Raw genomic sequence first — 23,704 nt, forward strand, 5'->3', positions numbered from 1 at the left:
TTATTATAATTATTATCATCATCATTGTACTTTTTATTATTCAAAGAAGCGATTGTAGTTGTGTCTGTTTAGATCGAACTTCGGGGTTGCGTTACACTTAAGTTTGATAGTGAGCAAAAATTGATTATGTGGCAACGATTTACAACTGTCGTCGCACTGCACATGCCTTGTCCCAGCAACCAACCGATAATTGCAAAGAGTAAACTTACTCGATGCTCTAATTATAATTAGAGGATCATGTAAGGTAAAATGCAGCACATAATACAATATGATCTAACATGCAATACTAGATGTACGATTAGAAAGCTGGTGGTGAATAATGTAGACACTAGGAGAATGTGGCACGTGATCACTATAAACTTCATTACCACTGTTTTAAAATAAGCCTGAATTTCGTAAAAATAGACGCTGATGTTTTCTCTGCCTCAGGATGTGCCATAATTTTTCTTAATTTTGCAAAATTATACTTCATCTTTATTTCAGTCTGGTAGAAGAGGAATACTGTTGCGTCCCACTGTTTGTTATAATAATGTACATTAACATTCTCATTCATAATATTTTCGGTGATTTTTCAGTCCGGAGGTTGTTTTCAACTTCGAGAACAACACATGCGGCTGGACGCTTGGCCGCAGCAACGGTGCCGCTTGGCGCCGTGTGAGCGCCTCTAACGCGGCCGTGGCACCAACAAACAACTCCCGTATACTTTTCCTCTTCACCAACGATGTCGTCTCCAGTGAGATTATTGTATCAGTTAGAAAAAAAATAACTAATAAAATAACTAAAAAATAAAAATAAATAATAAATAATAAAAAAAAAATAATAAATAACATGTCACTCACTGCAGTGAGTGACAGAGAGCACATTTTCTCGTCGACGAAAACGTGAAGTCACGGACGGACAGACAGACAGACGGACAGACAGACGGACCTGGCGAGCACAATAGTGCATTTTTTCATAAATGAGAAAATGCGCTAAAAATCGCCAAAATTAATTGCGTAGCCAAGTATCTTTCAGTGGGTGTTTCAATGAGTGATAATTTAACGGTACATGATTAGATGAGCTAAAGCATTCACTTGAATTAAACGCAATAAATCATCTTGCACTTTTCTACCATAGTGTATAAAAATTTGATGTAATTGAAGATAACGTTGCATTTGTTCATGCGTTTGTCTGCTCTTGATTATCAACAGTGATATTACTTTTGAAGACAACATTGAATTCGTCATGAATTTATCTGTATTTGATTATCACTGCAATGCTAAAGTAGCTGAAGACGACGTAGCATTTTTTCACTTATCTATCTTTGATTATAATGAACACTGGTAAGTAAGACCTGAAGAAGACGTAACATTTCTTCATACACTTATCCACTTTTTTTATCCGCACTGCGTGGTAGTATCTGAAAACGACATAGCATTTAGTAGTGAAGATGTACATTTGATTGTAAATATTGATAGTATTTGGAGACACCGTAGCATTTATTCATGCGCTTGTCTAAATTTGATTCTTAACAAAGATAGTATTTGTAGACACCGCATCATTTCTTCATGCGCTTGTCTAAATTTGATTCTTAACAAAGATAGTATTTGGAGACACCGTAGAATTTTTCATGCATATATCTATGCGCATTTTTCAACACTAACAAAATTCCCACATTCTTGATCGCCAGGCACTGTGATGGCCACCAGTCCCCGCATGCTGGCCACCACAACAGGCGAGGTTTACATAGCAATCAATTTCTTCATGAAAGGCTCCAGGGATTATCCAGCCTTCCTGAAGTTACGGCGTGCAACTTCGTACACGTAAGTAATAATTACATCATATTGTTTGTGAAATAAAGAGCTCGTTATAAAAATTTTATGAATAATGTGCACATACACGAAAAGGCAGAGAAACAGCCTCGAATTATTGTTATATTGATATAATATTAATATATTATATTAATATAGAGTCTCCATATTGATATAGAGGTTAAGCAATTGCCTCAGTGTATGATTACCCAAAATTTTATATGTAAATAAATTCCAAGAAAATTGAAAAATTTTTGTTGAAGGAAGCTTTCGATGACATACAACAAATAATCTTGGTATATCGTTGCCAAAAATTCATTTTTAGTCGAATCCATTTATTTTTTATTCCTTTCTATCTATTTTTATATCTGAATGAGTTATGTTTTTGGCGATTATTATATTAATTTTAATATATATTTATTTTTTTAGACTGGCGTTGGAAATATGTAGAGGCTTATCGATCGCGTATACACGGTATTTATCTCATCGAGATAATATCTCCGAATTATACTTTGAAATTGCATAATCATGAGGAGTTTCAATATGGACGAAAGTTAGATTAAAACAATTTTTAACTGAGAGACAATTAAACTAAAAGTTAAAAATAACGAAATTTAATTGAAATAATTTTGAAATCACCAATTTTCGAAATTTTTAATTGAAAAAGTTTTAAAATCAATTGAAAAATCAATTATCTTGATTGAAAAATATGTTTAAAATTATAACTTCGAAGTTTCTTTTTAACTCTGAAACTGATAAGACTGCAAATTAAATTAAAATTTTTAAACAATAATAAGTCTGTTTGAACGAGGACGTTGGATGAGGCCACACATATTAATATCTACTTTGGAATACTGCGAACTCCAACACATTCTTAATATCCGAGCAGCCATGCATGATTCTGGTAAAAATATCTATTTTAACTAAGAAATAAACTAGTTTTGATGGTGAGGCTCGGTAAATAGGTAGCGAGGGGCTTCTTTGAGTTTAAATTTCAGTTTTATATAGCTTGGCTCGTTATAATTTACTTAGATAATGCGTGACCATATATAGAGCAGACGCTATAATAGTTATAATTTTTATAATTTTAAATTCACTTTATTTCTGTATTAAATTTATTCATACATTTTATTCATTCATTTTATTTTATTCATGTGTTTCCTTTTATTCATTTATTTCATTTTATTCATTTATTTTATTCTATTCATTTATTTAGCTCGTTTTCTTATTAATTTATTCATTCAACTATAATAATTTAACTGGAAAGTTTTATTAGGATATAAAGCTTTATGCAGGACATTCGATGACGAGCCCGCGCTGTCACTTGACGGCTTCGGCGAACAGAACAACCAGAAGTGGATCAACCACGGGGGCGTATTCAGAGGCATTGCCCCTGGGGATGAGTTCTACATTGTTCTTGGTGAGTTCTATATTGTTCTTAGTGAGTTCTACATTGTTCTTGGAGAGTTCTACATTGTTATTGGTGAGTTATTCATTGTTCTTGGTGAGTTCTACATTGTTCTTGGTGAGTTATACATTGTTCTTGGTGGGTTCTACATTGTTCTTGGTGAGTTCTACATTGTTCTTGATGAGTTATTCATTGTTCTAGGTGAGTTCTACATTGTTCTTGGTGAGTTCTACATTGTTCTTGGTGAGTTATTCATTGTTCTAGGTGAGTTCTACATTGTTCTTGGTGAGTTATTCATTGTTCTAGGTGAGTTCTACATTGTTCTTGGCGAGTTCTACATTGTTCTTGGTGAGTTCTACATTGTTCTAGGTGAGTTCTACATTGTTCTTGGTGAGTTCTTCATCGTTGTCGCTGTTTCTTTTTAGTGCATTTTCTCATTTATGGAAAAAAGGCGCTATTGTGCTCGTCATGTCCGTCTATCTGTCCGTCTGGCCGTCCGTGACTTCACGTTTTCGTCGACAGAAAAATGCGCTCTCTGTCACTCACTGCAGTAAGGATGGAGTTATATTTTTTAGGTCTCGGGGAGTCAGCTGTTTTTGACGACCCTTTCTTAGTTTACAGTGAGCTTTTCGTCATGGGTATAGTTTCAGTGAGAGTTTAATGGTCATTGGGTTTTAGAAGGGTTTTTAGTCATTCATGGGGAACCCTTCATTGCATTTTTGAGATTCACTATTACTTATTCATTATTATTTATTAGAAAATACAAGTTTTCTTTTTCAGGAGTGAGCTTTTTATTGTGGTGAGCTGAAATATTAATATTGGTATTACATGGGTATAATAGAAATACTGGTGTTACATTTCATGAAATAGTAATAAAATATATAGCAATCTTTGCCATTAAGTTGAAATCAATTACAAAACTTTTCTTAATATTTATGGAACTCTTCGTTTTGAGCAGAAGGCTCGGTGGGCATGGACAACTTAGTGAACCAAGTGGCGGTTTCCAAAATAGTGATCACCGGAGCCATCCCGTACCCAACGCCTGAGCAGGAATTCTTCGACTTCTCTAATGGATTACCAGGCAAGAATAATGATTTCATGTGATAATAATAATTATATTTCGACTGTTGCATAGAAGTGATAATTATGATATGATTTTTTTACGTTACCCCTGTTCTTCGTAAAGAAACTATGCACTTCACTGACTATAGCAGTCTGTTCATTTCTGATAGGATTTGCCTGTATTGACTCGAATTTATTTGGATTTATTGCACACGACCGAATTTTTTTCAGGCATGTGTTTAAGTCTACGTGATAAATTTACCTAATAATATAATCCAATCAAAAGCAAATTTTGACTAATTCCTGGGCGTTTTTCATTATTTCAAATTTTTCTCAATTTATTACAAATGGCAATTGGTTCTTTGCTGCCGTTAGAATTTTGATTATTTATTCGCATGTATTATATCAAAGTTCATTCTCCGACAAAAAATGTCTAGATTGCAATTGTGTAAAACCAGTTTCTCTAAGTCACTTCACTATTCCTAACAATTCTTTGCATTTTAACAGCCAAAAACATTAAACGTCCCAAGGTGAAATTAATGCCCATCTGTTAGAATTTAATACACTCGAATATTTAAATGTTGCTTGATTAGCAATGAATTCAAACGTTATAGGGATATTTGGTTCAGTAGGCCGTGGCCATCATTATCAACGTAAAAAATCGATCGCACGACTATTATAAAAGAAATTTATCTTGAACAATCATAAACGCTAAAGTTTACGATAACAAAAAATATATATATATTTCTTATAGCTCATCCTTTAAATGAGGTATTCTTCGCATGGTTTTAGTATAGTCAGAAATATTGAGCTTAATACGACAAAATTCTATCATCAAAAAAGAATGTAAACACTTAAATTATCCAAGGAGTATATAAGCAAAGAAACAAAAATGTATTCCTACTCCTGATGCTCACATCAAGATTCTTCAAACCATCAACTAAAAAACTAAAATATAATTTTAGTTTTTTTATAATTTTTGCGAAATTTCTATTGAAAGATCTTAAGATGAACTTTTTTGTCTTTGTGAACAATATTTTAATTTGTGAACATTATTGATGATGATTGTTATATTGATTAGGGTGGACGGTGGGCAACGCTGACGGTGGCAAGTGGGTGGTTGAGAACTACCTGGACATCGACGGAGACTACAACATGCCTCCTCCCAGCTCCGGCAACAACGTCCTCAGGGTAGACAGGTTCGACGTGCATAGCGGTCAGTGTCTCCTAAGCGAAGCTTTGTATGCCTAATTTAAATCTCAGATCAACAAATAACTTAAATCTAAATAAATCTATATATTTAGTCATAATTTAGGTCTAAATCAACCGTATTGAGTGCAGCTAAATTATTATGTAAAATTCTCCTAGGAAAAATGACAACCAGCTGATGGCCAATGAGGAATATTGTTAGGCACAACATAGGAATTATTACTATAAGGTGCGTATATTTCGAGAAAATCACAAAAAATATGTCGCATTCTTGGCCCTTCCTACGAGGTAAAATATTCAATAATAATAACACTTTCATTCGATTACGTAGGTGTGGTGAGCATCGATTCACCCATGATCTCCCTGGCACCTGGCACCAGCAAGCATCTCAACATCAGGTTCTGGATGCGCGGCAGCCAGTCTTATCCTTCGTCTCTTAGGTAAGTTCTCGATAACGGTTGTTACCTACAATAAGACTCACTTCAGGGTGAATAGGGGAGTTCTCGAGGTAGTCAGTAACCTATCATAAGGCTCACTTTAGGGTGAAGAGGTGAGTTCTCGAGGTAGTCAGGAACATTTAACATACGGCACACTTCATGGTGAATAGGGGGAATTCTAGAGGTAGTCGGTAACCTATCATAAGGCTCTCTTTAGGGTGAGTAGGTAAGTTTTCGAAGTAGTCAGGAACCTATAACATACGGCACACTTAATGGCGAATAAAGGAGTTCAAGAGTTAGGTCAGTAACCTATCATAAGGATCACTTCAGGGTGAGTAAGTTCTCGAAGTAGTCAGTAACCTAGGCTAACATAAGGCTCACTTCAGGGTGAATAGGTAAGGTCTCGAGGTAGTCAGTAACCTAACACACGGCTCACTTCATGGTGAATAGGAAAGTTCTCGAAGTAGTCAGTAACCTAACATACGGCTCACTTCAGGGTGAATAGGTAAGATTTCGAGGTAGTCAATAACCTAGCATATAAGGCTCACTTCAGGGCGAATAGGGGAGTTCTCGAGGTAGTCAGTAACCTGGCATAAGGTTCGCTTCAGGGTGAATAGCTAAGGTCTCGAGGTAGTCTGTAACCTAACATAAGGCTCACTTCAGGATGAATAGGTAAGTTATCGAGGTAGTCAGTAACATAACATACGGCTGACTTCAGGGTGAATAGGTAAGGACTCGAAGTAGTCAGTAACCTATCATATGGCTGATTTCAGGATGAATAGGTAAGTTCTCGAAGTAGTCAGTAACCTAACATACGGCTCACTTCAGGGTGATTAGGTAAGATTTCGAGGTAGTCAGTAACTTAGCATTAAGGCTCACTTCAGGGTGAATAGGTGAGTTCTCGAGGTAGTCAGTAACCTAACATACGGCTCACTTCAGGGTGAATAGGGGAGTTTTCGAGGTAGTCAGTAACCTAGCATAAGGCTCAATACGGGGTGAATAGCTAAGGTCTCGAGGTAGTCAGTAACCTACCATGCGTCTCACTCCTGAGAGAGAAATCCTGATTTCGTGACTTCATAATACGACTCACATTTGATCGCGGTGGCTGCTGAAGGCCAGAAATACATTTTTTGTACAGAAATAAGCAGGTTCTGAATTCCTTACACGAAAAACACGTCCTTCCTAGTCTATAGCGCAGTAATAAACCTGTCGTTTAGCGTAGCCCGCTACTATTAGTGCTGATTCATAAGCAATGCCGTGCATACAATCGTTGTTTTTGCCGGTACGATGTAACAATTATTGTGGGGTCGTCCGTTTTTATTGTTCAGAAAAACGTAGCACAGGGAACAGTAAAACTCTTTACTCAGGTTCAGGACAGAGTTATCGGTAGAACCTACGATCTTGAGGCGAGAGCAGCATAACCGCACCAAACAGACTTCCACGCTCCGCACATCGTCAGCCAACGAGAAATCTGTTAAACCTTCCAAAATTTCTAACCAAAATCACAGAAAGAAAATTTGACACACCTGAATGTATTTACTTACAAATCTGAAATAAAAAATGGTACAGAATCCTAATTAAGTCCAGGGTGACGTGCTTGATCTAGTGCCTGAACTAAAGCCTTACAAGCCAATTCCCGTACGAGCATTAGTCTCGCTCACGTGATTCTTGAGATAGAATAGAATAGAATAGAAGTGTCGGCGTTGAAGAAATAGGACCATGGCCTGTTGATGCGAACTACGCGTTTCTTAAGGGGAGCGTCTGGGTGCTGAAAAAACTTTTTCGTTTACAGACGGATCGTTTTGAAACTTGGTACTCGTATGTAAAACAGAATTCTAAGACTTTTTTGTTCGTGTGAATTTTTCGAAAAAAATGAAAGAAAACGTGAAATTCTTAGAAAACGGAAAAAAGGGGGTACCGTAGAAAACTATCTCCTCCTAGGATTTCGAAGCTACAACATTGAGACGCATATCATAAACGACGACACGAGAACCATCCCATATGACTGCAGGCGGATAACTGAAGCACAGCGTGTTCAGACTAGCTATTTAAATGTGCTACCGGTAATTTAGGCCTATATTAAATGTTAAGGAACTCCACCACCCCTAACCCTTTCGCGATCTGTCGTGAACGCATAAATCAACGTACAGAGATGGTTTTGGTACCGTTAGATGCGTTAGAATGTAAGCTTTAAGATGAGTATAAAAACCAAAAAAGTCAAAGTTTTCGATTTTGACCCAGACGCTCACCTTAATAATCCATCTCTGCAGCGTACAGTAAACAATAAATCTGAATTAAATCACTAGTGTATTCTATCTTTTGCTGTTATATCACCTGAATAGCGAGACACCTGACATTTTCAGTATTCAGGGATTTCGTATTTTTCTGCTAAAACGATTCAATGTTTCCAAAAGACTCTGTCACTAAGATTAATATAATCTCCTGTCACCACAAAATTACATACTCCGCCACTACAAATGGTAAAATTATCCATTGTAGTGGAGTTAACAATGTCCCATCTCGACAGAAAGCAAATAATAGAAATTGATGGTGATGCGCATTGCCTTACTCTTCACTGCCAAGTCTGACGTAATTATCAGTTAGAAGATGTGATGATTGACAAGTTTTCGCCAATCTATATCAGGCTAAAATACTCATTTCCTTCGTCACAAGCGGCCGGGTGAGTGCCATTAATCGTCAAGGTTGAAATGACATTTCGCCACAAGGGGCAAGTGTCATTTAGTGCCACATGATGCCAGGTAAAAATAACTCTACGTCACAAGGGGCCAGTTTTGGTCTCACTTTGTCCCACTAGACATTGAAATAATCCTACCTCAAAAAAGGGATAATTTTGATTTTTCATAGTGTCACCGTAAGTCCAACCCTGACCTTATTCGTCAGGGTTGACATAATCCTACGTGACATGAGCCCGACAGTTCATATAACTTCGTCTCCAGGGTGCGACGTAAGACTCCCGACGGTGTTTACGACTACCTGCCATTCCTCGACCTCAGCATGTTCGGCGACGTAAACAACCAAGACTGGACGGAGCTTGAATCCGACTACCGCATTCCCCTTGACGGGATAGAGGAATATTTCCAGGTGAATGATACTGCCATTGTTGAATTAGTATAAGATTGACCCATAAGAAGCTCATTTTTGCGAATGTAGTTTGTTGTTCGCCTGTGACGTCACTGATATCAGTGACGTCACAGGCATTGACCATTCACCAAAATGCGATCAAACCAGTCAACCAATCTGTCAACGTTTAACAGTAAGTTTCTCGATCTCAGTGACGTAACAAGAAAGCTGAACTGAAAGGACGGAAATCCTCGTGGGTCAACCTTATATAGTTCAACCATGGACATAACTAACGTGTAGGGTGCTCCCTGTCTGTATAATTATTACTGTATCTATCAACCTTGTGTTCTGGAATAACCTTCAACATCTCAATGGTTGAACAATGCGTAAATTAAAACTTTCTGGCAGCGTTAAAGACAATGTGTATTATGAAATCATTAAGGCTTTCCCACTAATTATGAATATATTTTAAATGATTGCAAGTACATAATTGTAATATTGAAAACAGAAAGCTACTTGAATTTTTTTCACCAACTTTTAAATTCATTTATTATATTATTTATTGTTATAAATTTGATATATAATGGATTTCCTTAACTTAATCATTGTTATATATTCAGTTTGTTCCCCATAAACTTATGATCTCAAATAAATAACAAGTGTGCCAGCAATAAACAATTATTTTTCCCTCAATATTCACATGAATATAATACAATATATAATATATATCATAATAATATATAATATAATGTAATATTCAGCTGGTGATTGAAGCAGACCTCGGCAGCGGCATCACCAACGCCGTGGCTATCGACTTCATTTCCATTGAAACGCGACAGGTCGACGGCTGAGCTCTGATCCCTTACCGCATTTCATACACTTATCAACTTTGAATTATTCATTCATTAAAAAGTGAATAAAGTGGTTATCTTTTAAATATCCCTCACGTTTTTTGACAATTTTCACGAAATTGTCGTTATACATAAACTCCACTATCTCCAGTTCCTCCACACCTTAAATGTGTGAAGTATTTTTTACAATATTTTTCGATATTTTAATTAGCATTTTGTTCATTAATTAGGATTTTAATCAATAATTACTAAAATGGTATATCGACAAGATCATTCGATTAATATTCTCAAATGGGCAATACTCTAAATTGTTTTTTTTTTTTATTGCAAGCTGAACGTTTAACGACACCCAACGAATATTTTTTACCGATATATTCGTGGTATACAACACCTTTCATCGGCACGATCAGTACGGTAATAACATAAAGGTTTCAACAAAACATAAGAATAAATAGCACTTTTATTAAGAATTAAGACTACCATAGGGACATCAACTATCCAGTTACAGAAGACTTAAGAGATCAAGAATAGGAAAAACAATCTCTGCTCTTCTAAAACAATCTTCTGCTCTTCTTCAATCTCTGCTCTTCTGTTTTCCTGACCTTAGGACAGTTCTAGTTTTCCTGACCTCAGTCCTTCTGAATCAACTAGTAAACGAGTCGATTCTCAAATTGTGAATGACCAAAGACCAACTTCTTGGCATGAAAGAACTTTGCCAACCTCAAGGGATTAATACCTAATTCAAAATATACCGAAAAAAATTGGTTTGCCACTAATGGAAATGACTAAGACCTAGGAATGAGATCAGCGGAATATGTAATCAATTTTCAATGCACACCTCAATAATCTCTAGTTCAGAGATTCTAAACCTTTATTCGTTAGAGGGCCTCACATGGCAAGAAATTGATGTTTGAGAGCCAGGACACTTTTGATTCACAAGTTGTTCTTGTCAGCTTTTCACGACGAGCTTCGCATGAAGTCACATTATGGCTGAGCTAACAATATTATATTCCGAGAAAAAAAGTAACTTTATTAGTCGTCAGGAGAATGGCAACAAGAATGAGGTTAAAATAACGAGGCCGGCAGAAGCCCAAGAGTAGTGGATTGGAAAGCACTACTGTGAGTTGTCCAAACTAATCCAGTTCTTCAGCACCACAGATAGCGTTCCAAATCAAACAGAAAATTTAGAAAATCATACATCCATAAGAAAAATTTATCGAGTTTTTTGGTTGGTTACACGATACCCCAGTAGCTTCATATAATGAGATTGTTAGTGTTTTTACATTGAAAAAAGTTTAGCTTCCAAGCTAAAGTACCTGTCGAGAGATGTGCTTAGGGCGATGTGTTCAACGTTAATAATATACAAGGAATTTAACTCGGCAATCAACTGATTTGGTTTAATGCGGAAAAAGTGGCTGGCAGTCAGTCAGAATTAAGAAATATTTCTTTCATTTTTATACAGCAAGTTAATTTTCAGGATAGTTTATTGCAGATAGTAGTGCGCTCTAATATCAAGTACGAATAGAGAATCAGCAGTCAGCTCGTTAATAGATCAATGCCATTTTCGAGACTTAAAAATTACCTCGTCAATTTTTAAATACCATTAAATTACTTGACCCGTTTCAAGTCGAAATTTTCAACTTAAACCATACTCTTGGATTCGAGTCTTGCAATTACGCGTACTGCAGTCTGTATAGGTAACACAAAATTATTACTCATATCCTGTCAGAATTAATAGCTAAAATTTAAAACTTTTCTTCTATTAATTATGCATCTAAAACAATTCGTGAATTGAATAGCAATGTCCATTAGCTACCTTCTCTTTCGGATGTGCTGTGAGCTACGTGCGTCAGACAAAGTTGTCAAGGGACTTACAACTCTAGCCTCACAACTCTGAGTTAGGCTGATAGCAAAAACACCCAGCAATATTGGGTGCTGGGCTGACAAAAATAACACCCCAACAATATTGGGTGTTAAACTGACAGCAATAACACCCAACAATATTGGGTGTTGGGCTGATAACAATAACACCCCAGCAATATTGGGCGTTGGGCTGATAACAATAACACCCCAACAATATTGGGTGTTGGGCTGATAGCTATAACACCCAGCAATATTGGGTGTTGGGCTGATAGCAATAACATCCAACAATATTGGGTGTTGGGCTGACAGCAATAACACCCCTACAATATCATTTCTTCCAAGCAATCAAACGAACGAAGAAATTCATTCAGAACGTAGCCCAGAGCTGTCCCTCTCTTGTGTGATACAAGAGATGCGTGTCAACCAGAGCATCCACGGCACCCACAGTGGACACATTCCACTATCTTGCCCTGTAATCAACAACTGGGTTTAAAATGAATTCAAAGAGTGGAAGATGCACCAACACTTCGAAATTAGATGTACCTATACAGTGGGGGGAAATAAATATTCGTACACTTGAAAAATCGTATTTTAATGTATGTAAGTACACAAAGAGACGTATAGAAATAGACTGGTATCTGTTGAGCTGAATAAAGGGTATTCAACCAAGTATTAAATTAAACTAATGCGGATTTATTGTTTTGTACGAATACTTTTTTCACCCGAAAAGTGAACATGTTGCATTGTTTTTTGTTGCATTGAGATTTAATTTCTTTTGATAGTATTTTTGAATACTATGCGTCTCTATACATAATTTAAATCACTTTTCCTGTTAAGTTTGTGTACTTACATACATTAAAATACGATTCTTCAAGTGTACGAATATTTATTTCCCCCCACTGTATTTGGATTCTATGTATGGCTTAGTACCAAATATTAATTTGAAGTAAATTCAAGGACAAAATTACGTACTTTAGTCTCTAAAGGTGGATAAAAAGACACATAAGGGAATCATGGTAGACCCGATTAAATATACCTATATTAGCATCAATTTCACAGATAATTTTGCTCTTCTTTTCAGTCAAGAGCTAATTTACGCCATAGTGTTTCCTTCCAACATCAAAGTAAAGAAACTGTCTGCATCATTCAACAAATTGGATAGTACTTACTTTATTTACTATAAACTTGAGAATCATTTGAAATTCAAATGGTTAGGTATCTCTTGAAGCATAACTTTATAGCCCATGTTGCATTTTTCAGATAGTTCAACAAAATAGAAAGAAAGGGCTTCTTACCAATAAGGTTGTTTCAGTAGTAGCTTTTTGGGAGAAATTTAATCACGAGCTGAGTTGATAACATTTACCTATCTTTTAAATAATCTACATTCATATAATGAAATAAGGAAGGCAAGTAGTGGGATGATACATTATTTTAATGGAAATTATTTGAAATGATAAATTTTGGGTCCTTGGGAATTATTAGTACTCCCAAATGTAAGAACTTCTCACCTTCAATACACCTGCCTACGAAAATTTTGCATTATTCAAAGCACTTGAATAAACACCTTAGCTAGTTCAACAACGAAAACGTGAGGCAAAGTTTAAGGAATGGGCCACAAAATACACATTTGAGAATGTCAATGATGAATTCCAGCCAGGCTTCTAAAATAGGCAATTAAATGTCACTAGAGACTAGCACTATGCCTATTCAAATCTATTCTAATATTTGACAGACATCGACCTACCTCCTCTAGCTTGCTCTTAGGAACCCTGCAGACGCAGTTAGTGCCAAAATTTGTGTCACGGGCCTGGATGCAGCGGAGACAGCAGAGGTTCTCATAGCCTTGCTTTCTCCATTTGGCAATGAGGTTCTGGTCAGCTATGCGCTCCTTGAGACAGTAGTCATACAGCTCCCGGGAAATGGCCTGTAAATAGCACTGTATTAGCACACACATATATTTGATTGATGATTTAATAATAGAGCTGTACTAAATTTTATAATTTTGAAGCTCACACACAATTAAGCAGAAGGTGCTTAGAAACATAGTAAAATATACCGTAGGAACTATAAAAATGGTACATTTAGATGAATATAGCTATACCTACTGTGTACATATCCCTATTATTACCTATATTAGATAAATAAACACAGACACCATTTGGACATAAAACTTGCAGAAAGAAAAATGCATTCCTCCATTTATCATACAGGAAAAACATAATGAAAATGTTAAAATGGCTGATGACCAAATGAGAGTAATATGATACAGCTAGAAAAACAGCAACATTTTTGGGGGACAAATGTGATTAGTTTTCTAGGTATCTCTAACAGAACCAGCATTAAATTTGCACAACCTTTCTTCTGTAATACAAATCATAGATGTAACGGGAGCGCTGATGGTGAATTCGGAATATTGGCCAGAGAGCTTCAACTTGACGCTTCCCTTCATGACTCTCACGCTCAGCTGGAAAGAAAAAATTTGAGTGGTAAAAAAACATAGGTATAATTTTTTTATCCATCTTATTTTTATGAGACTGTAAAGGGTTTAACAGTGATTCCTTGAAGCCAGTAGTACAAACTTTGAAATGCAAAATCATAACATGTAAATTGAGAAAAATATGAGGTCATTGCTTACCCTCTTTCATTTTTTGATCCAATTCTTCCAGTGTTGGTTCAATTAACTCCCAGCCATCTGGACGCTTCTTTCTTGTACGGCGTACTTTTGGCATTGTAAGTAGCAATAGTCAGAGTAAGAAAAATAATCTGAAACAAAGGAAGTTCATAAACAAGTAGAATCAAAAGTTAAAGAAAATGTGTGCAAATAAAACTTTCAAGTATAAATACTTTACACTGTATTTTTGAAAAATCCAGTGTATTCAAATTATATTTCAGGAATTTCCAGTCCTAGACATTTCAATGCAATAAGACATGTGTAAGAGTTCATATTTTATTCCTCCTAAATTCCACCTTGTAGCTTGCTAGCAATAGTTCTGCAATCAGTGTGCATCATAATATGAGTGACTGTGTGGAATGCTGGGAAATTTAGTTCATATATTCAAAATTGATCAAGCCTGGTAACTCCGCTCAGTTACAAAATATAATGTAGCTAATATAGGGCAAATCTAGTTTCAGGCTTTTAATCCGATATCATATCTGCACCTTTTATAGAACAAACATTTCAGGAAAGGTAATGTATGGTAAACATGGTAGCTGGTTGTTGTGCCAGACCAAGTAGCAATGGCATATAACCTTTGCTCAATGCAGTATAGAATTTTGAGGAATTAAATTGAAAGCAAAATCCATAGGTGAAATCTGGATAGAAAGCAAATGAAAGTCTTTGCTACAGCAAACACATGAGTTATTTCTTTCTTGTATGAGTGAAAGTAATTTAAATCTGAACTGAACGTTATGCAACTGAACATAGCTCCATGCGTGTTGTAGGTAAACAGTTGCTCTTTGTTGCCAGCTGTAAGTTCTGAACTTGCTCCATGTGTGGTTGTCACTGCAAGCCCTCCCAGACTTACACTGGCATCTGGCGTATGCCTTGGATCCACTAGAGTACGATTTACCACTGTGCAGAGAGTGGGTGAATATTGCAAGATCTTTGACGACGCTTCTGCAGCTAAATTCACGCCTTCAGAAGATCTTGCCAAGATATTTGGATTGAAATTACCGTATTGCATTTAAGGTACCGTTAAGCGGGGCTACTCGGGACGAGCGGGGCTACTCAGGACAGGCCTCCGACACGGCGTAAAACTGTTGTAGTAGCAAAACTAATTGGAATATTGCAAAACTAAAAATAGTGGCATAAACGTCAACATTTTTCCTATCTATGTAGTATAAAGGAAGTCGAAAAATACTACATTTACTTGCTTTGAAAAATTCCTGAAAAANTATAGAATTGTGCACCAGGCATCATAGAATGAAAAGTAATTGACCTAAACTACGATTTATTTCTCCAAAAGATACGTTGGTTGTCACTAAAATATTCCTTTCTGTTTCAGGTACCTATGTTTTTCACGATCTTTTTTACTATAGTAAATTCACTTAACCCAATTAAAATGATGTGAAATTACGAGCCGTCCTGTAAGCTTACAGCCTTACAGATACGAAAAAAATTCTATAAGGCTGCTGATACGAAGCTTGCAGTGGACAAGGTTGTTGTAAATGCTCAATGGCATGTTCATGGATACTGTAATATCACATCAATAATACGATAATTGCACATCAATAATACAGTACGGTTAATTAATGTATATGGCAATATCATATCAATAAAGGAAAAACAAGTAAAAATCACAGAAAATGTCATTTATTCTACCTCTACATCATCTACAATGAAATAGGCGGAATTCAGAGTACTGTTAGTAATGGACGAGTATGCTCTGCATGCTTCAAGTGTTTTAAAATGAAGTTTCATTCCCAGTGTCCCGAGTAGCCCCGTTCGACGGGGCTACTCAGGACACTATTTTTTTGCTTCTGGCACCTTACGAATAGCATATGGAATTTTTTTGAAGATGCCATTCGATAGCCCTCGCAAAGAGCTATAAAATGAGCCTAAACTTGTTTATGAAATGTTTCATCGTAAGAAGTTATTAACAAAAAACGCGCAAAACCGTCCCGAGTAGCCCCGGTTGACGGTAATTGACCTAAACTATGATTTATTTCTCCAAAAGATACGTTGGTTGTCACTGAAACATTTCTTTCTGTTTCAGGTATGTTTTTCACAATCTTTTTTACCATAGTAAATTCACTTAACCCAATTAAAATGTGAAATTACGAGCCATCCTGTAAGCTTACAGATACAAAAAAATGCTATAAGGCTGCTGATATGAAGCTTGCAGTGGACAAGGCTGTTGTAAATGCTCAATGGCATGTTCATGGATACAGTAATATCGTATCAATAATATGATAATTGCACGTCAATAATACGGTAATTAATGTATATGGTAAATAATGTAAAAACAAGTAAAAATCACAGAAAATGTCATTTATTCTACCTCTACATCATCTACAATGAAAGAGGAGGACTTCAGAGTACTGTTAGTAATGGATGAGTACGCTCTGCATGCTTCAAATGTCTTGAAATGAAGTTTTATTTCCATTGTCCAGAGTAGCCCCGACCGACGGGGCTACTCAGGACAATCTTTATTTTGCGTCTGGCACCTTACGAATATCATATGGAATTTTTTGACAATGCCATTCAATAGCCCTCGCAAAGAGCTATAAAATGAGCCTAAATTTGTTTATGAAATGTTTCATCGTAGGAAGATATTAACAGTTATTAACAAAAAAAAGATCAAATCTGTCCCGAGTAGCCCCGGTTGACGGTATTCGCCAGTCTTAGGCCAACTATTTAGAAAAAAGTAAGGTTTCCCAATCAGGATGCAGGGAAGCTTGTTCAGAAAGCAGTTGCAATCAGTTCCTGCCAAAAAATACTGCAATACATAAACAACATCAGTCAACAAGTAGTTGCAACATCGGTCACATCAGAGTGGTCAGACTGCATTATCACATGTTCAAATGACACTTATGTGAAGATAAATGTTAGTGTTGCTGTACAATCAAACTGTTAAATTAGTTATTTGGGATAATACATGCATGTGACCTTGTAAATAAGTTTGTCGCTTGTAAATGGGTTTTCATTACCTGGCTTAAATGGCTTTTTGTTAAAAATTATCCGGCAATAATTTTGAAAATGGTTGGTAACTTGGTGATGCTTTTAGCTAATGAACCCATATATTGGCAATGCTGCTTGGCACGTTGGAAGTGCTTGCATCCTCTGCACCCTGGCGAACAAGTCAGAGGTGCATAAAAACTAAACTGATTTTTTTGTATTTTCAAAATTTCATTGAAAACCAAGTTCAAATGTTCAATGAGTTGTATTTTGATTGTTGAACATTTACATTGGCCGCATTGGCGTACACGTATAGGGTAAACGCGGTATATTCCGACACATTAAGGCAGGGTTGGCAATGATTAAATCAAAATGATTAAATCATGTGATTAAATCACTTGATTTTTTTATAAAAAAATCATGATTTTTTTTATTTTTTCGATTTTTTTGATTTATTTGATTTTTTCATATATATAAATATATTGAGTGGTGGTCTTTAATTTATATTGAGGTATTGTTATTCATGGTTTAGTATAAATGTACTATGAATGACAAATTGGTATATAAACTTGTTGCCTTTAGTGTGTATTAGGTTCCAATAAATTGAATGTTTTTGGTACAGAGGCATCAAGCTGTCTCTTATACACATCTAGATGTGTATAAGAGACAGGTCTAAATGAGCTGTGCCGTTGTTTGCATATCATTAGTCTTTTGTTTCCGTAAGTTATGTATGACCATGATAGCAAATTTGACCTCAACTAAATGAGTGTCAATTTCGTAAGTAATATAGTAAGCTATTTTATGATTAACAAGCCTGTATCTAGTTTATAGTTTAGACAAAATATATAAGGTTGTCTGTAAAAATTGTCTTGTCATCTGAAAATAATTGCTAAAATTTGAGATAACCAAAATTTGATCAAACTCGTTTACCTTAATATAGTGACTAAATCCCAATCGAACATGTAACAGCTGGTATTCCCTGGAACGGGGGTATTGTTTACTTCTCGATCTCGTTGTGGCAACAGCAATCGGAAGCCATTGCGGTTACCATTGTGAAACTGTGATACAAAACATTAATCAAATCAAAAGTAGAACATTCAAAAACAAATTTGAAAATACTTAATACATGCCATATCGGGCCCAGTGTATGAGTGTAGTAAAATAGCAAAAAGTGAACGTGAATTATGAAGTTATGAACGTATCTAAAAATGAGTCGGGCAAAAAATTTGTTTGCCACCAAGCCCACCATGACGTCACCATTTAAACCATCAACAAACGCATGGAACTAAAACAAAGCTTAATATAAAGGAAAAGCTGGAGAGGTGACAGAATTACCCACGATGTCGGAATATGCCGCGTTTACCCTATAAATTTGTTCTGCAATGCATAGGCTTAATTTTTTATTCAGAAATTGTATCTTTTCCCTAGAAAAAAAATGTTCTCTATTGCCACTATGACTACTTTTTTACAGTAGCAATCATCCAATCAATGTCAATAGACTTTTGTACATGATACATTTGATCAGAGCAAATGAGAGGCTTGAGAGCATCAGACTGATTGGACTGATTGATTCTAAAAGCAGTTTCAAGCAATGAATATATCCTAGGCCAAAATCATAAATTATTTAATACAATTGTATATGATGAGAGATAGGTACTTTAAAGTTTCTCTATGTAAATAAATAAGGTTAGCAGCATGCCAGCATCTAAATCCATGCAGAAACATGAATTTTTAATAATTTTTAGGCATTTATCGATTTAGAACATGACTTTACTTTACTAAGTACCTAGTTTATTATGAAAATTTTTAAATTTTTTGTCCATTGATCCTTGAAACTCTTGTTGTTGTTGTTGACAGACGCTGTCTAATGTTAAGTTAGTAGGTACGCCATACGCGGCCATAGTGAGTGCTGGTTTTGCCGTAGCCCGACGCCAGCGGCCTGTAGACAGGCTCTGAGCCTCTGACAGTCTGACTGGTATCCTTCACCTTCAGAAGTTCAGAGGAAGAAAGCATGTCAAGTTTCAGAAGAATCAAACTTGAACAATTAATTATATTAAGTAAATGCAACACAGTAGCTGGCGTAGCAAACAAATTCGCCGGGTTCTAGAGAGCTCAAATCACAAATGTCACACCTGTGACACCGCCTCTGGCGCCTCACACGTGCTTTCGTTATGGTTTGTGAACGCAACTGACTGGTGACTACTGAGTTTCTCTGAAATGATGTGAAATCTTATGAGCGTAAACGCGTTGAGGTGGCGTGCGACTAATCCATAGAACGACGCGGAGCGGGCGAATTCCACAAAAATATCGAATGGAAACGTTTAGTTAGAAATGTTTCCTGACATAAAAATATTCATTCATAACATATCTAGTTTAGTGAAAATAAGTAGAACAATCAAATATCAGTATTCTATTGTAATACTTAGCTCATGGCGATTGGCGGGTACTAGTCATGACCATGAGATATCTTAAATGGCATTACCATTACCATCAAACGCTTCGACACATTCGGGACGTATTCATGAGTAAATTTCCGGACGAATTTTCATAGCATACTTTACACGCATATGATTTTCGAATCAATACCGATATTGACGAAATATAAAACGAGCAATTAAGTCACAACACCGCTACTGCGAACGTTGTCAGATTTTTTTATCGCATACACATGAATCGTTAAATGTCAAGTTTTAGCATATTTTCCTACGGTAATTACGTCAAATTGAAACCAATCTTGACCTAATAAAGATTCATGACGCTTCTGAGAGTTTTATCAGAATTTTCTTTTTGTTTCGTTTATAAAACACTCAGTTTTAGCAGGTGTTCCACACAAAAGTTTTCACATCCAAACCGATCTTGACCTAATTAGCAAAGAAATCATTTGTTCACAATACATTCCTGAGAGCGTTGTCAGATTTCATTTCATTATATGTATCTATTATTATTATTTCTTTGTCCACTTCCTTTCTACGTAGTTAATTAAACGCTAAGATTTGGCCTCTCTTTGCGATCCTAACCAAATTGAGTGTTTGGAAATTAGTGTAGCGGATCTAGCTACAAACTATATTAATGTTCAACCTTACGACATGTAGCAAGCACCGTAAAACCATTGGCGGCATAACCTCGTCTTAGGAAACACTGCATTCAGGTGCTAAATCATTAGCTTCCGCCTGTCAACCGAATTCTACTTCACAGCACATCACGTGAAGCCTCGTGGTTTCTGCACCTGTAACCACTACTACAACACGTGCTATTCCACGTGCTTCCCGCTACGCTACGTACAACTCAGCGTCACGTGCATCTCTATAGCAATACTCTACGCCACGTGCTTCTCTTAACGCCACGTGCATCTCGCCGTGCCACGTACGTGCATCTCAACGCCACGTGCATCTCAACGCCACGTGCATCTCTACGTCACGTGCTTCTCTCAACGCCACGTGCATCTCGCTACACCACGTGCATCTCGCTACACCACGTGCATCTCGCCGCGCCACGTGCATCTTAACGCCACGTGCATCTCAACTCCACGTGCATCTCAACGCCACGTGCATCTCAACTCCACGTGCATCTCAACGCCACGTGCATCTCAACGCCACGTGCATCTCAACGCCACGTGCATCTTCTGCATAGGTCAGGCCAATGGAGTGAAATGGAACAATTCAACATTGTGTATGAAACAGCACATTATCTACACTCGTTTACTTAAATATATGTTACATGCATTTCATTTATTACGTCATTAGTTCATCTAAAAATTGATTTGTCTCCCCTTAATATACATGTTTTACTAAAAAAAAGAAGTCCATAGACATAGCTGCTGCTTCCATTGCATAACTAAAGTAATTAAGTTAGTTACGAGCTCGGAAATGCGGTCACAATTGAGTTTTCGATAGCTTAAGTGAACATTTTAATAGCGAGCACTCAGTCTTGAGCTAGTCAAATTTAAAATTGACTCATTATTATCTGTTATTTAGGTGATATGGTACAGTGCATCTTGTAAACGAAGTCGGCTAAATGGAATATTTCGCATTTATTTTTTTTAATTTAGTTATCAACTAATGAATAACATTACATTATTTGTATCGTACACAGATAATGTTATACCATACCAAAAAATGATAAATATTTCGGACTAAAAACAACATTGAAAGATATTTGTTTTGCATTTTGTCACTATAAAGAGCGTTATTGTGTTTAATTTGATAGTTATCGAATATCGAGGAAAATTATCTACCAATAGGATACCCACTATCTACCAATATGGTAAGAATTATGTACCAATAGTATGCCTATTGGACGGACGGACATGACAATCCACTTTTTGGGACTCTTACGAGTCTACTCTAGATAATGATTGTAAAGAAAAAGGAATGCTGAAAGGCGGCAACTGTTGACAATTTTGTTGTAAGATTTTGATGCAAGAATTCGAAACTTGTGTGAATAACACAAGTATTTATATACATAATGTAAAGAAGTACTTCGTTTCTGTTGCGGTGCCCCAAGGAAAGTGGCCTCTCGCATGCATCCCGAAGAAATAACTACAGTAATGTCCTATAAGAAGTCGCTGCTTTGTACTGGTTTAAATCAGCCTCTCGCGTCGTTATTGTGGACTTTATGGTAAGATCAATAAACAATTTTGAATACAGGTAATCCGTGGCTAATCTGATAATCTGCGATACATGAAAGTGTAACTGTCAGGTGAAGTACTAGTATATCGGTAGGTACGGGCATTCCAGCATATATCGCAATACCAACCGTGTCGGGATATCTTAACGACACGGAAGGGGATATAACAATGACACGGACCTGAAACTTGACATGTTCTTCTTCTTCTTCTTCAAACTTTTTCTTTGTACGCTAGTTCGAAGTGAAAGACAAACGACGGAATATCTGATTTGAAAGTAGACCAAAGAAAGATTTCCTCTGATGACGGCAAGACTATTGTTCTTAATCAGTTTTTCAGCAGTGTGTTCACAGAAAAGGATTTAAGCAGTATTCCAGATATTGATGAACGCCCAGCTGGCTCTAAATTAACAAGTTTTGAAATACAAGAAGAAGAGGTTCGCAAGCGCCTGATCGCTGTAAATCCAAACAAATCATGTGGGCCAGACGGCTTCCATCCCAGATTGCTCAAAGATTTAGCAGCCGTTCTGGCCGGCCCATTGACAGTATTTTTTCAAAAAACCTTGAACGAAGGAACTTTGCCGTACGATTGGAAAGAAGCTCAAGTAATACAATTGTTCAAAAAAGTGACAAAAGTAGCCCCGGTAACTATCGCCCTGTCAGTCTGACGCGTGTTGTTTGTAAGGTAATGGAATCTGTTGTGAGGGATAGGATTATCGATCACTTGACTGTTCACCATCTCCTATCAGATTGTCAACATGGTTTTATTGCCGGTAGATCCTGCACCACTAACTTATTGTCTACTTTGAACGATTGGACTCGCCTTCTGGACGAAAGGGAGCCAGTGGATGCATTATACCTCGATTTTGCCAAAGCAGCGGCTGTTACGTAAAGTGAAGTCTTTGGGAATTGAAGGAAACGTACTCCAATGGATCAGAGACTTTCTTGTAGGTAGACGACAAAGTGTCAGCATTAGCGAAACCGTGTCACATGGGCATCAGTGCGCAGTGGCGTGCCCCAAGGAAGCGTCCTGGGGCCTATTTTGTTCGTTGCTTTTATAAACGATCTGCCAGAAGTAGTGTCCAGAGTGTGCTCCATATGAATGCCGACGACACCAAAGTTTATAATACAGTGAATGATGCGTCAAATAAAGTGCAATTGCAAGATGATCTTGATAGTTTAGTTAATTGGGCTGATACGTAACAACTGCGGTTTAATGCTGACAAGCTAGTGTAAAGTACTTCACCTTGGGAAGAACAATGAACAGCAAGATTACAGTATGAGAAAACTTGATTACAACGAGAGAGTAATGATTGAGAAGTCTAGTGTGGAAAAAGATCTCGGAGTTTATGTTAACAAGGAGCTGAAATTTTCTAAGCATGTTGAAACTAAAGCTAATACATCCTACAAACTTCTTGGTCTAATCAGACGCTCCTTATACGAGTTCCTAGATGAAGAAGCGATGAAGCAGTTGTTTGTTGCTGTCGTGCGCCCGAATTTAGAGTTTGGAAATGCTGTGTGTTCACCGAAATTTGAAAAGGACAGAAATTTAATAGAGAATGTTCAAAGACGGGCAACAAGTAAAATTCCAGGCTTGAAGGGCAAGTCCTACGAAAAAAGATTAAAGATTATGAAGCTTCCAAGCCTCAGTTATCGACGTCTGCGTGGGGACCTCTTTGAAGTATACAAGTATACTCATGGTTTATACAAGGTTCCCGAAGGATTACTAGAATTTGAAACTTGAACCAACACCAGGGGTCACA

At 36.7% G+C, this 23,704-nt stretch overlaps 2 protein-coding genes across 2 annotated transcripts; one reads left to right on the forward strand and one right to left on the reverse strand.

Moving 5' to 3' along the window:
• Positions 1-575: 575 nt before the first annotated feature.
• Positions 576-9,910, forward strand: LOC108682930 (the record flags this gene model as incomplete). Its single annotated transcript, XM_018172186.1, is given in 8 exon segments — positions 576-733; positions 1,670-1,802; positions 3,086-3,210; positions 4,157-4,279; positions 5,342-5,476; positions 5,801-5,909; positions 8,864-9,008; positions 9,749-9,910. Coding segments are annotated over 8 exon segments (1,018 nt in total), but the record flags the coding sequence as incomplete, so codon positions are not given.
• A 375-nt stretch (positions 9,911-10,285) lies between these two features.
• Positions 10,286-14,485, reverse strand: LOC108682921 (protein BUD31 homolog). Its single transcript, XM_018172178.2, has 4 exons — positions 14,337-14,485; positions 14,056-14,165; positions 13,446-13,625; positions 10,286-12,171 (listed from the first exon to the last, which is right to left on the reverse strand). Exons 1-4 carry the CDS (start codon positions 14,428-14,430, stop codon positions 12,121-12,123), a joined length of 435 nt encoding a protein of 144 aa, XP_018027667.1. The 5' UTR covers positions 14,431-14,485; the 3' UTR covers positions 10,286-12,120.
• Positions 14,486-23,704: the final 9,219 nt, after the last annotated feature.

This window comes from Hyalella azteca, unplaced genomic scaffold (assembly GCF_000764305.2).
Source record: "Hyalella azteca isolate HAZT.00-mixed unplaced genomic scaffold, Hazt_2.0.2 contig6408, whole genome shotgun sequence".
NCBI classification, from domain to species: Eukaryota; Metazoa; Arthropoda; class Malacostraca; order Amphipoda; family Hyalellidae; genus Hyalella; species Hyalella azteca.